Here is a 14438-nt window from a genome sequence, read left to right as displayed (position 1 = left end):
AGGTGGTAAATATATTATATACATACATAAAAATTGAACACAACTGCCATCTAGTGGTAATACGACGATAAACAAAGGCTAGAGGAAATGTTATCTCAAGTTTCACACTTTTTTTTATAGACATTTAGGTCACGATGGCTCAAATGACCCCCTGGAAATAAAATATGTTCTTAAGAAACACAATTCTATAATAAAATAACACTAATGTACAATAGAAGCAACAAACACAGTAACTCCTTGTAGCAACAAATGGCTTTATTCCTCCAAGCAAGGATGGACATGTTGTAAACCAATGTAACACACTTTAGCAAAACATAAAGACAGAAAGGCAGACTCACTTCATTATTATATACGAGTTGACAAAAAAGAAAAATGAACAAGCCCTTTTGCACCTGTCGTAATACTTTTCTGTATAAAATTATTTTTTAAAGTAAATGTAAAAAAAAAGTACTTCCTCACTTCAGTTGTTGGCAGTGTAATCTATGAGGAGGAAATGTTCAAATAAAAAAAAGTTTTGTGTCTAAAGATGTGCATGAAAGTTACAACATGAGCAATCACAAAAAATATAAGTTGATGATGCCATCTAATATGGTTTTACGCCTGTTGCCAATTGCTATGCAAATTTGTTTTCTTTTTTTTAAAGAAACGACCAGAACTCGTACAAAACCAGATAAAATATGTTGATAAATAACAGCTGATCACTTCAAATGGTTTAGACTTTAAGAAATAAAAAGAATAACCGACATGATTATGAAAGCACAGCAACAGAACTGAGTGTCAATCATTAAATAATAGAGAATGAAATAATTAACAAGTTGACAAAACAGCAATAAAAAAACACATAAAACAAGCTGCAGAAAATATTATTACTGTTATTATTTGTTTAATATTTCCTAAAGCACCCAACTGAGTCAGTTACTTTCTAAAGTCTAATACTCACAGATCCCTTTACTACAACGGTCTATGAACTAAAGACAATTTATTTGAGAACCAAATTTGCATAAATTTCCCTTTTAGTGGTCCATCCATCCGCGCTGGAACAAACCCCTGGGAGGGGAATTCCTTATTTGCCACCAATCTTACAAGCAAGCCCCTAAAATACACTGTTGGATCTGGCTATCACCAATGACTTGATCTCATTACTCCTCTGTCCTTCTTGCTCCCCTCTTCTTTTTAAATCATGTTTGAGGATGAAGATCTTACGCGTGGTCGTCTGTAAAACACAGATTAAAAACATGGGATCAAGATACAGTAAAACACAAAGTTTGATGGGTGTGGGATTAGCACAATAGGAGATGTATGTTCTCCTCTCACCAGTGGCAGCCGCTGTGTGCTGTCTGGCACTCTTGAGCTGTAAGTAGATGGTGTAAGCGTCGTACCCAAATAGCAAGCCGGCGATCAAACCAAACACCTGAGGGAAATACCACAATTACTACTTTGAGGGCCTCCATAGATTATGTGAATTTGTTGAATAAACAGAATAAAAATCCAACCGAATTCCTCATCATTTCATCCTTTTGTGCTACATTTGGTTTCTAATATGACTTGAAACCATGAGCCAAAGAAAAGCACAGTTACAGCCACAAAGAAAAAAGTGGTCAGAAGAGGAAAACTTGACCTATTCACTAGAAAACTATTCACTCATTTATAGTTTGCATTTCTGTCTGAACTCAAAGTTATGATATATTTACTATATTTCACAGGAACTATTCATTCATTCATTTTCTACCGTTTTATCCCTTTCAGGGACACGGGGCTACCGTAGCCAGTCCCTGCCACTTGTGGGCAAAGGCAGGGTACACCCTGGACTGTTCAACAGAGTCTGTCGCAGGGCCACAATCACACACCCATTCACTCTCACACAGAAAGGTCCCCCATTGATGTTCTGTTTCAGGTCCCCCAGCCGGGACTTCTTCCCAGGGGCCTTCTTGCTGTGAGGCAAGAGCGCCAACCAATGTGCTACCATGCATGCCCACAGGAACTAACACGGTTATTTTTTTACACCTTTGCTTTTAGGAGCCATTACTCTCCAAGATTCAGGTTTCTCATTTGGAATATTTGGAAGATCTAGTTTGTTTAAGTAAAGATCAACTAATACATCAAAGTTCCACTCTGATCATCATTTTTTATCTATTGTAAACGTATTCCCAGTGGTATATAAATGAGGATAATCAAAAAACCTCTGTTGTCTTCTAGGACATAGTTTCTGCAGAGCGGCCAGAATTGATTAGATATTTGTCTCCGATTTGTAGGCGGGACCGTTGGCACAGAGCAACCCCGCCCCCTTTCCTGCAGGGAGCTTGTGGCCCGCCCAGCATGTTTTCCAAAACGCAAATAAGCTCTTTTTCCAACCGCATTTTTTTCATCTGCACCTGATTCACAACTATCTGAATCAAGAAATATCCACAAATGGACATTTAAGCTTGATTTTCTTTATATATGTTCTCCGTCATCAGAAAAATGCCACAAGAACTTGTGAAAAACACAATTTTCATTGGAGTGGGTCTTAAAGGAAAGCGAAAATCTTTCTCAAACACCAAATGATAACAGAAGCCAACCAGCCCTCCGCTCTAGGCAAACTGGAATAACTGAAGAAATAGTTTTGTTCTGAGGAAACAACAAACAGTAAAGACAAGACTAAAGTTTTATAGTTTGTGTCCATCTCAAAATACTAGTGTTTCGCTTTCCTTTCCTAAAATCTGACAGGTTTATTTTATATTTGTGAATTGCTCTACTTGTGTTCCATTAGTAATGCCTGGGGATCCAAGATAGGAAGGCTTTTCAGCACAAAAAACACACTTTTGTTTTAATACTTTTAGAAATTGTGAGTTGATTCTCCCAGAATAGAAAAAAAGTAATTTCTTTTAAGAATGACACAATAAAAACCAAAATGGCTTAATTGTGCTTAGCTCTCCTTGCGATGACTTTTCACAGGTTTGGTAATGTCGCTCAGTGAACTGCAAGAGACTCGCAACTTGATGTTCTTTATCCTTTACATGGTGAACAATAATCAACCAATAAGAATAGAAATATTGTCGCTGATGATTCTCATTCATCCAGGCGCCGTTGTCTTAAAGATGAACAATTGCATCTGGGCTTAAAGTCCTATAGAAATATCCAGAATGAATGATCCCAGATTGACAGTGTGTCTTAACTGACCCCGCCTGCGATGCGCGCTCCGTCTCCGGCTCCTCCGATGACGCAGATGAGGGAAGTGATAATGTAAAGGGCGGCGGCGATAGTGGCCCGGAAGAAATCCTGCACAGAGAAGAGGGAGCAAGGTTATGTGAGGTCAGCTCGCGCTTGAGTCGACGTCTGCCTGAACGGAGGAGAAACTCACACTCCAGACCCAGTTCACCACTAGGAACTGTTTGTCCAACTCCATCATGAAGACGACAAAGAAGATTATGGTGATGACCATTTCAACGATGGCGACGGCGGAGTAGCCTCCGTAATGAGATGCGGCATAGCAGATGATGATTATGAAGCTGATTAACTACAAGAAAAAAGAAATGTAGAGTCAATGTGGAAGATATCTTCATTGTTTTTAAACAGGACGCCATGCAGATTTATAGACTATGAGGTATATAATAGTCTATAATAGTCTAGATCACTGACAATATGCCTATCACTGATTTAGAAAGTCCATCCCACAAGAACAACAATTATTTGTGTCCAATGAACTATCAAAGACTGTACATAACCCAAACAAAGCTTTCTTTATGTGCAGATCCTAAACTTTCCAGTCAACAAAATATCTGCCTCAAGTCTTTTTAGATTGTGACGGCTGAATAGATTCTAATTGTTCAGCGAGTTTTACATCTTAAATGCACAAAGCACTACATTTATCATGTACTATCCCCTGTGGAAGGAAAAGCAGCATGTTCATTCATCCGTCCAGGGAAAGAGATGCCAGTTGACAAGAAATCATAAAAGTGAGTGGCCTACGCCTCACTGTGAATCTTCTTTCAAATAACACTGCTGTTATTGCGGCTGTGAAAGTGTGTGGGCAGATGCTTTCACACAGTGTGGGCAAACTCCATGACAACTGGGAAAGGGGAGACACTTGATCTGCTGCCACGTTCAAAAATCACACAGAAATGAGCATTTTATTTTGAAAACGGAGACGTGACAATACTTTGCTCTTTTGACAACACAGATGTGTTGTTGCTTTAAAATAGCCAATTTTTTGCATATTTTAAATTGCAGCAATGATCTGCGGTCAAGACCTTTTATTGTTTTTAATAGTATGTGGAGAAAAATGACTTATCTTGAAAAAAAACAGATCTAGAAAACAAACAAAAAAGACTTTTCTGTTATATTGTATATCATTATGTGACCTTTATACATTTCAATCTCTTTATATTAAAGTAATTCTTTCCAACAGTAGTCACTGTTGCCTCAATGACTCCTTTTTTCCTATTCATCCTTAACTTATTTCCATAAAAGAGAATATATATGGAAAGTGTGGTCGGTTCTGCTGGAAACATTTTTTTGGCAGAGGGTATACCAGCAATGAAACAAAGAAAGAGGAAAACATTTTTTTTAACCATTGAAGAACTAATTTTGTACACCTCTAACAAAAAGATAACAACTTGACAAGTAAGAGCATAAAGATAAAGATGATCACAGTCTTACAAGAAGTGATTTTTGGTATTTGGTGAGCAAACACAGTTTTATATAGAAAAAATGTGACAATAATTAATAATTTATTTATGAAAAGGAGTTTCCAAGTTTAAGTCCCTAAATAGTAATAGAAAGAATGCTTCACTTTTTTGCTCCAACTGAAAACACAAATAAATCATAACTTTTGCATTCAAAAACCTAAATGCAGCTCAATACCTTTGATTTCTTCTTTACCTTTGAAATGTAAAAACAAAGAGGTAACCATCTGCCTTCTGAACTGAAACCTGTCTAAAGAATTGTGGTTAAGTGCAGCCAGCAACACTTCATCAAGTTACCACTAAGACATTGCTCCAAAAGTAGGTCAGTTCCCATTCACTTTAATGAAAAATGGGTCAAATTTAGCACAGAAGTCAACATACTCTGGCTTAAAACAAGTTTAGCATTGTAAAAATTCACGGCTAGTGGGAGTGAGTGTGAACGGATTTTTTTTATCTTGAAAAGGTGCACCAAAGAGAGAAAGTGACTATTTATTAGCATGTGAATTTATAAAACCTCATCCTAAAAACATCTTTACTGGGCATGTTACCACAAATGCCAGCATTTTTTCCCCGTGTATCTGCTCCCCTAAGGGGCAGCTTGTCAGGTTTTAGTCTTCATGAGGAGTAACTATTAGGGCTGCGTGATATGAGGAAAACCTGGGATGTGTGATGTTAGTGATCAATAATGACGATAAAAAATAAAACAAAACAAAAAACTACTAATACATCATTTCAACTTCACTGCAACAGTTTTGTTTAAATAAAAGTTAACATAGCTTACATTATACTCCAAACGACCCTCCTCTACAAAGGAGTTGGGTATTTTATTGGAAAAGGGCTCCATGATTGGTCAAATGCAGTAAAGCAGTAAAGCTGTTATGCGTTAGGTCCCCGGAAAAGGAAAAGATTGATCTCTACGTTTATGGATCAATTGTTTTACTAAGCTTGGACTGAATAATCAATTTTTCGACCCAGCCCTATTTAGCATGTGTGTAAACATTTAAGGTGATCATTTATCACAGTTTACACGCTCTTTTACAATACCTGTACTGCACAAACTGATATTGCAAGAACGATAAAGTAGCACTTTTGTGCAGGCCTCGTACATATAATGTTCTTTTTGTTGTGAATGAACCACCAACTAGAAACTGTACATGGTTACCTACCATGTCCTTTTTTGACAACATGGAAAAATTAGAGGTTAAGATACAAGCATGTTTTTTGTCAAACGTATGTCCCTTCGTGACTACAGTAGAAACTCCTGAGAGCATGACAATGTGTCACAGAAATAAACGCTATAGCAAACGTCCACAGAAAAGACATTTCTGGTTCCAATGCACTGAAAAATATACCAACTATGATTTTAAATTAAACTTTTAAAATCTTTTCTCTAGGGGACAGTTAAAAACTCTTTTTATTTTTAAATGAATCTGTTTGAATAAATGAAGCTCCAACATTTGGTAATTTTTTCAGCACCTTTGTGGACATCGTGGAATCACTACACATGACTTGGACGTCTTGGCCCCCGCCTTACATCTGTTTCTACAATCTCCCCCTCCCTCACTGGCAGCCCACAGGCAGCCGGCAGGTCAGATGCATCAGTCGCTCATGTGTTTCCCCGAGGCAGGCACAGACTGCCTCTGTACAGCAAAGAGGAGGCCAAGGACAAGCTCCTACACAAAAGAAGCTCTATTTGGCTCTGAGTTGGCGGCTCTGAAAGCTGCGGCCACTGAAGAGGCCGCCAAATAGAGTCACACGTCCACTACACAAGAGTCCCTCAGAACATGAAAGGCTCTGGGACGACGACACCTTTATGTTTCTCCATACAGGGAATGATCTGTTTGACAGGGGTGGCTTCAAAATTTCAGCTAGAAGCTTTTTGGAGAGGGCTTCTCCCTGCAAATGAGGGGAGGAAAATTGTTGCAAACACTCTACTAATTATAGCTGGGAGCTGCACGAGAGCGGAGAGCTAGCCTGTAGTGCAGAGACACAGCAAACAGCAACTGTTGCTAAGGAACTCATTCACCTATAGATCGTTCTTTTTTAACTATTTTCGGTTTATTCTGCAAAGTAGACATCCTTTGTGATTCAGAAATGTCTTTTAAATCATTTAACAACTCCAGCAAATAACTCTCTTGTCTTGTACTGCTTACATTAAAATAAAACTACAAAAAAAAAACAACCCTGCTTCAACAGACACCTACTTATACTCTGTGATTAATACACTATAAAAAAATAGGTGAGGGTGTGAGCCGCCTTAACTTTTAACCAGCCATGACAACATGCATGACTGCATTGTCTGCAGCTCAAAACAAGCTTCATCATGTAGTTTTTTCGTTTCCTACAAAAAACTCTGGGGATTGAACACTACAGTCCCAGGAAAATCCTGTTTGTGCTGTTTTTAACATGTTCTTATTGCAGACGATAAAATGCAGTTTGAAAAAGATTGTTTTTGTGACGTAAATAAACGCTGGATGGACCACAAGCTCTCTGCTCCGCTTCGTTCTGATTCACCCACCTATAGGCGAATTTCTAATGCTATGTTGACACCAGGCATGTGACGCGCATTCTTGAATATGCGCGTAGCATATGGCGTTCGCAGTGCTCTTTCAGTACAAGATACTATCACTTGGTGTGAAATGTCAAAGCGATGCAAATCTCATGAATATCACTCCAGGCTTTTTCTTTCACAGCTCTACTCAGTGTCATAGAATTCTGGCTGGGAAATTATTAATTTCTCCTCCGTGATCAATGTTCAAGCGGTTGGTACTTGTGTGAATCAAAAAGAACGCTATCCATACATCACTACCAAATCCTGGTCGCTGATTGGTCAACTGGTCAACCTGCGCTCAATGGATGCACTTTTTGTATGTAGAGCCCAAAAAAAGTGTTTGAAACTTGCGTAGTGGCGCGTAATCGCGGGTTCTGAACGCATATGCCCGACATGTGCACCATCGCACGTTTACATACACTTTTCATTGAAAGTGGCTGATTTAACACGCATTTCTGATGCCGGTGTGAAGCGTATCTGAATGAACTATTGCTGTTCTGCAGAAACTATGTCCTAGAAAACGACACGGCACTTTTTTTACCGTGGTTAAAAACGGCATAATCATAGTTTGGTTTGCAGTTTGGCTTGGAAAATAGATCAAAAGATGATCAGAGTAGGTCTTCAAAAATCCCCATATATTCCATAACACAACTCCCCGTTATGTCAACTATTTTCAGCTTGCACTATCACAGCTCATTTCCTTTGGTATTTAGAGTTTTCCTTTAGCGCAGGAAGCCATCAAGACTTAAACAAAAAGCAGTTATTGAAACACCAGAGAGGAGGTTTCCTTGTTTTGTGTGAGTAAACACCGATCTAAATTACTTTTTTTTAGGTTAAAAAGTCAAATTGAATGAAGTTTGCAGTTGGACAGAAGAGCGTTAATCTGTTTTTGATATTGTGGCCAAACAAAGTTTAACATTTACATTAAAAGATTAGCAAGCATGACGTATGGCAGACAAGTCTGGAGGAAGAAGAAGAAAAAAAAGGCAAATGTCATTCAAAGTGGTGCCACAGTGAAAGATTTTAATACTTTATAGGGCAGTTTAATCTTTAACGAGGTATTTTATGAGCTGATTGCATCTTTCATGTCTGACATAGACTTGAAGAAATAACTTTTAATTAATGAAGTCAAATATTAGGTAACGACAAAAGTCAAAAGTTGGCCAAATCTTGGTGACTTTGAGGTCAAAAGGGGCAAACGAAAACAGATTCTTTACAGTAAACTGGATTTAGGAGTTCATGTAAAACACTGAGAGGGACATGCAAAGCTGGGTGACAACACAGTGTGAAATGCAAACAGAAGCATTCATGTGAAAACTGGTGGTCAAAAAAAAAAAAAAAAAAAGCAGCTGAAATACTCAAATATTACCAGAAGGCTGTGAGCTGCAGAAACTCTCTCGCTCGGGAACTTTGGGCGGTTTAACCCTAACTTTAACCCTTCCTCTGGGTCCGTGGAACACTTTTTTTAAACCAGAAAGGAAGCCATGTTTTTTTTTCTTAGCTCTTCTTCTCATCCATCTTTGCGTGTCTTCCACTTAAAGACAGATGTGCAAAGACCCGAGGAACCCACAGAGGGGGTTCCCTCTCTCCGTGTCCTCATAGCGTTAGCTGCAAACAAAGCTTTAGCACTAAATCTGCCATAAACGTGGAAAGAGGAGAAGTGACAGGTGGAGACCTCTGACCTCCCACTCCCGCGTGCTCGCCATTCCCGTTCTCTGATAAAGAAGTGAATCCTACTTCTGACAGAAATAGTTCCGTCCCGTCGATCGATAAAGCACGAACCCATTTTAAAAAGGACGTTTGAAATATGTATTAGCTTGATTATCGATTAGTACAGCGAGATTCGAGGGCAGCCATGTGTAAACTTACGATTTCTGCAAAGAGGATGAAACCTTTGGGGGTCTTCACGTAACTTTTGAGCTTCTCCAGGCAGTTGGCCGCAGGGCTGGTCCCACTAGTGTCAGCCATCCCAAAAACTCAACGAGCAGCACAGTAGCGGGTTCGTTTGAGTCCAAAAACTAACCGACAAAGTTTGTTCTCACAAGTGTTACGTATTAAGTAAAGAGAGAAAAGGTAACGAGGATGTCTCTAAACGTTTTCTACCGCAGCTGCGAAAGAAACTATGAGGTTTCACCAGTTGCCCGTTTGGCTCAAACGGAAAGCAGGCGGATGAATCACGCTCTCCGGAAAGTGAAATGAGGCGTGCTGTGTCGGCAGGGAGGGCGGGATCACCGGCAGAGGAGTAATTTCTCGGTGGGGCGTTGGCTCTAATGAGTTATATCGCTAGAGGAGACACGCCCGCTTGAGAAGCCTTGGCCACCGGTGGCGGAGCGCGACGCCATCTTGGTGAGGTTGTCGGCGCCCATATGACAATGCTTTCTATAGCCTTCAATTTATATAGATTTATATGTATATATATATACATATATATGAATATATTATTGATTTTATTAAAATTATATATAGATACATCATTTGTTGTTGTTAAATAAGAGAAACAGTTAGCCTTAAAAGCTCAAACTTTAATGAAAAATGCATAGTTGCAGGACTTCTTACAAATAAAAAAATAATTACAAAGAATTCTTAAAATAATTTTTCTAAAATTTTAGAAGTTTTAGACCTCTTTGACATGTAATTTAAATTATTTAGAAAAGCCCAACAATAATTCAATAATGATAAATAATAATAATAAATCAATAGCAAGTCAATAAATAAGAAATAAAAAGAATAAATCCATAATACGTCAATAATTAAAAATAAATCAATAGGAAGTCAAAAATAATAAATAACGAATAAGTAAGTAAATAACAACAATAATAATAATAAGTGAACAATAAGTTCAAAAGTTAACAATAGATTTTCCCTAAAAAAGAAACAAACAAACAAAAAAAACCCAATAGATTTACTCTACTGATTCATGTGAGTGATCAATTTGTCTAAAACAGATGCTATGGTTCCGGGTTTCAAGCGAACAGTCTGGCCAGTCTTTTCAAAATGTGTTTCCACAAAATGTTTTGAACATAGCCAGACTGTCTTAGTTGATAACCACAGTGATCTCTTTTATTGCAAAGGCCTGCTTTTTCCTTAAGTCTGAATCCATTGGAAACCTGCAAGAAAAATTCAGTCACTGATTCAGAAATGTATAAATCTATATTACTATAATAGCCTAGTCCTAGTATACTGTATATAGGTTTAACACAATAAAGTTTACATTTATGTTGATTATACGTACATCATGGAGCATGTTGATAATAGCCCTGCAGCATCATGCATGTCAACGTGTTCTATTGAAAAAAAAAAACATGTGTACTATTAATGAATTCCCTGCAGCTTTGAAAGAAAAAAATTATAGTCCTTATGCCTTCCTCCTTCGTGGACTCATTTCTCCGATTTTGGCAGTTGAAACCCGCAAAATGAACTGGTATTTTGCATAAAATGTGTTCACATGCATGCACTGCAGCAGTAACTTGACCTCACCAAGATGGCGGTGCTCTCCTCCCATGAGGTATCACGTGATGTCTCCTCTAGCAATAGAACTCATTGGTTGGCTCTCCCTCCTAGCATGAAGCTGACATCTTCAATCTATTTTCATTCCATTGTCATCTTTCAACATTTTCTTAAAAAGAAACAAATAAATAAATAACGAGCAATCACTGTTGAACCACGAAATACCATATTATATGATATGTATAATAAATGAATAATACAATTATTTTTCTAAACTGTTAAAATAAAAAAATATTTTAGTTTAGTTGTTTCCCCTCTCAAAGCTTAGTTTCCTGTGTATGGAACCCTAGACATGACATCCAAAAAATAAAAAACATTTGTGCACACAAATTAGTATTTTGTGGCCACAAACAGCCCTTTGTGCACACAAATAAGTATTTCAGTATCTTAAATTCCTACTACTAATTTGTAGCCACAAAGTGCTAATTTCTGGCAACACAATACAAATTTGTCCACAATAAATACTTATTTGTGCATACAACTTAATATTTCGGGCCACAAATTAGCATTTTGTGCACACCTACTATTAATTTGTAGCCACAAAATGCCCAATTTTGGCCCCATATTACAAATTTGTGCACACAAAGTGCTAATTTTTTGGTCACTAAATTGTATTTTGTGACCACAAATTAACATTTTGTTGAAACAAATTAGCCATTTGAGCAGACAAATTAGTATTTTAGTATCTTCATTTCTTACTACTTATTTGTAATATGCCAACTTGTGCCCACAAGCACTAATTTGTGTGTTCAAATGTTAATTTGTGCTCACACAAAGCTTGTTTGTGCCCATTAAATACTTCACAAAATGTTATTTTGAGTGCACAAAACACAAATGTATGGACAGAAATTATAAATTTAAGGGAACCATTTAAAAAAAATCCTCTCCAGGGTTCCATACCTGTGGATGTTCCTACCTCAAAAGTTGAGTCTTTGAGACAGGGACATACCTTCCATATCTTACAGGGCTACTACCTAAGTAATTTTACTCATGTAACACATTTAATATAAAAGGCACATATCTATTGAGATACTGGAAATCTTGATTTAGCTTTTTAAGCATTAGATAAAGCACCCATTTTTATGGCTCTGGCAGCTTGTGACCTTGTTTCAGAGGGTTAAATCATAGTCAGCTGATACTTTCTATCTGTTGGGCAATAAAGACATGACTTAACCCTTGTGCTATCTTAGATGACCCCACCCTTGCATTGACGTGTTCTCCCTACCATGACAAAGGTGGATTAGGTGGAAAAACTTCATGTAATCCATGGACATCAGTGAGGTTCACAAATCATTGAAGAAAAAATGTTCAGCACACTGTCTAGTGGGTCTAGATGCCCCAACTCCCAATGTTAAAGTGCCGAGGAGAGCACAAGGGTTACATAACACTTATTCAAGATCTATTAACAAAAACACACATTTCACATGGTTTAATGGGTTAAAAAAATTAGGAAGTCAAAATAAACACTAAGTTTTGTGTCTAAAAAGAGAAATTGTAAAGTATTTCACTGTTGAAACTGCTGTTGTGCATACTGAAATATCGTTTCATTTCACAAAATGAATGTCTTTCTACATGAGGATGTGGAGCAGAATATTGCACAATAGCTTTTCCTGGTGTAACTGCTTTGTCATAGTGTTGTCATTGTGCACAGAACACTGCCGTCAATCCTTTAAGCCTAATATTTAGTATGATACAATTCCTGAAGCTACACATGAATTCAACGTTAGTTAATCCAGATTTTTACTTTGTTCCATGACTGAAAGAAAAATATCTGCCACCTTCTCAACCTGTGGCTCCATTTACTGTGTGTGGCACATTTTTAACATGGAAGTTTGGTTGCTCTTTCTTTAGGTGCCTTGGGCTGCTGTCACTTTCATTCTCTTACATTTCTTCACTGTTTGTATCTTCACATTCCAAGCTGGTCCTGATCCCAAGCTTACTAGGCTGTGTTCCAGAGTCTAATCACAAAAATACTTCCACTGTCCGACTAAATTTATCATTCTTAATGTGTTACTTAAAAAAAAAACCGCACTCATCCTTATTTCCAAATCTCTCCTTTTTCAAATATGTGCACTAAATATCTATGATGAAGCACAATCTGCTCTTTTCTCCCCGCCTTCTCACTTCCCTCACTGTATTTTTCTCTCTTCCCCTTGTGATGGCAGCATACCCTGCCACACCCACAAACAACATGGCGGTAACCTCCCTTCAGCATTGCACACTTTCTTTTTAATTTTATTATTTCAGATTCTTTATTCTTAAATAAATGCACACATTTCTGAGTTAAAATATACATTTATTTTCAATAATTTCTAGCACATGGACACTTGTTTAGTTTACTTATTTTGGTTTGTTTAATTAATGTCACCTGTTTTTGAGTTGCCAGTGCTGAGGGGGCTACTGGTCGCTACGGGTGTGGCTGAGGTTCTGCTCCTGGAGCTGTGCTGTGAGGACTGGCAAAGGAGGAGCTCAAGTCTTCACAGCCTTTAAATACTCCAGCCAGGCAATTAGGAAGGCACCATCTACTGAAGCCTCCAGGGGAGAAACCAATGGACTTATTTAATGTTTATTTGCTTTGCTTCTGTTGTTCATTATTCATTTTGTTCCACTTTTGATGATTTTTCTCTTCCACTAAGAGGCCAAGTTTTGTGTTTAGTCTTGTCTTTATAGTCTTTGTTAAATGTCTTTTGTAGTCATGTTAGTTCCCCCCCATGTTTCTCAAGTGGTCTGATCAGCCACTATATATGTTCCCCTGTTGTGTCTTTGGTGAGGTCAGTTTGTTTCTGTTACTTGGTCTGTTTAGTTGGTTAAATTAAAGTTATTGCCTGAGTTAATTATGTTTCTGTTGACCTCTTTTACGGGCCCAGTTTGTTCATCTGTTTACATTTTTTGAGAAAATTAAAATTTTCATTTTTGAGAAACTTCTGTTGTCCTCTTTGGCCGCTCGATCCCTCACACCCTCTTCCTCATACACTCTTGCATTTCTATTTCAAAGCTATTGGCTTAGGGTGCAATGTCCTTACCTGTCTGTTTTGAATTATGTTGCCAAGTCATGTAGATAAGTGACCGTTCCTCTGCAGGGACCTGGATCTTCATCAGTCATTTACTTCTTGAATGGAAGCTTGACAAGGAAGAGGCCAGGGCTCTGGGAAGTCTCTGAATTATACCTTGAGTATACTGTAGCTGTCACACTTACTGATAATCACATTTTTTTGTTGTTTTAACATAAATCTGATTTTTTAACTTCAATATAACACTTCTCTAATTCAGAAATCATAATGAACTCACTTGACAGGGGCCTAGGTAAGATTTCATAGTTCATGCTTTCATGAAGAAATGTTGTCCTCTGTTGCACTGAACAGGACGAGGAAGGTCACAAAACTGAGAGGTCAAGTTTTTAGAAGTATACAGTGTGTATTTAACACAAAATTGTTTGACTTACACACTCCAGCACCTATTTTAAGTGTGAAAAAGTGTGTGAAACAATTCATTTCAAAGATTTGGCAAAAAAAAGTGAAGAAAAAATATTCTAGATTTGAACAATAGAGAGCATTTAAAGTGAACTGGCAAAAAAAGCAAATGAAGGTGCCAACATTCTGTTTGGTTTGGTGATTCTTTGTTGAGTCAAACTTACATCCTTCCAGCTGTTCTGGCAGATTCTGGCTGCAGGAATTTCTCTGCATGATTTACAGTTTTATTGAACTCAACATCACAGA

General features: G+C 37.7%; 1 protein-coding gene across 1 annotated transcript; it reads right to left on the bottom strand.

The window, feature by feature from the left end:
* Window positions 1-234: 234 nt before the first annotated feature.
* plp2 (proteolipid protein 2) lies at window positions 235-9411 on the bottom strand. The gene is made up of 5 exons (XM_023956802.1): window positions 9085-9411; window positions 3341-3496; window positions 3160-3258; window positions 1315-1411; window positions 235-1213 (listed from the first exon to the last, which is right to left on the bottom strand). Exons 1-5 carry the CDS (start codon window positions 9181-9183, stop codon window positions 1200-1202), a joined length of 465 nt encoding a protein of 154 aa, XP_023812570.1. The 5' UTR covers window positions 9184-9411; the 3' UTR covers window positions 235-1199.
* Between the last annotated feature and the right edge of the window lie 5027 nt (window positions 9412-14438).

This window comes from Oryzias latipes, chromosome 7 (genome assembly GCF_002234675.1).
Source record: "Oryzias latipes chromosome 7, ASM223467v1".
In the NCBI taxonomy this organism is placed as follows: domain Eukaryota; kingdom Metazoa; phylum Chordata; class Actinopteri; order Beloniformes; family Adrianichthyidae; genus Oryzias; species Oryzias latipes.
The sequence above is the reverse complement of the archived record's forward strand: the minus strand, read 5'-3'. Positions and strand labels throughout refer to the sequence as shown.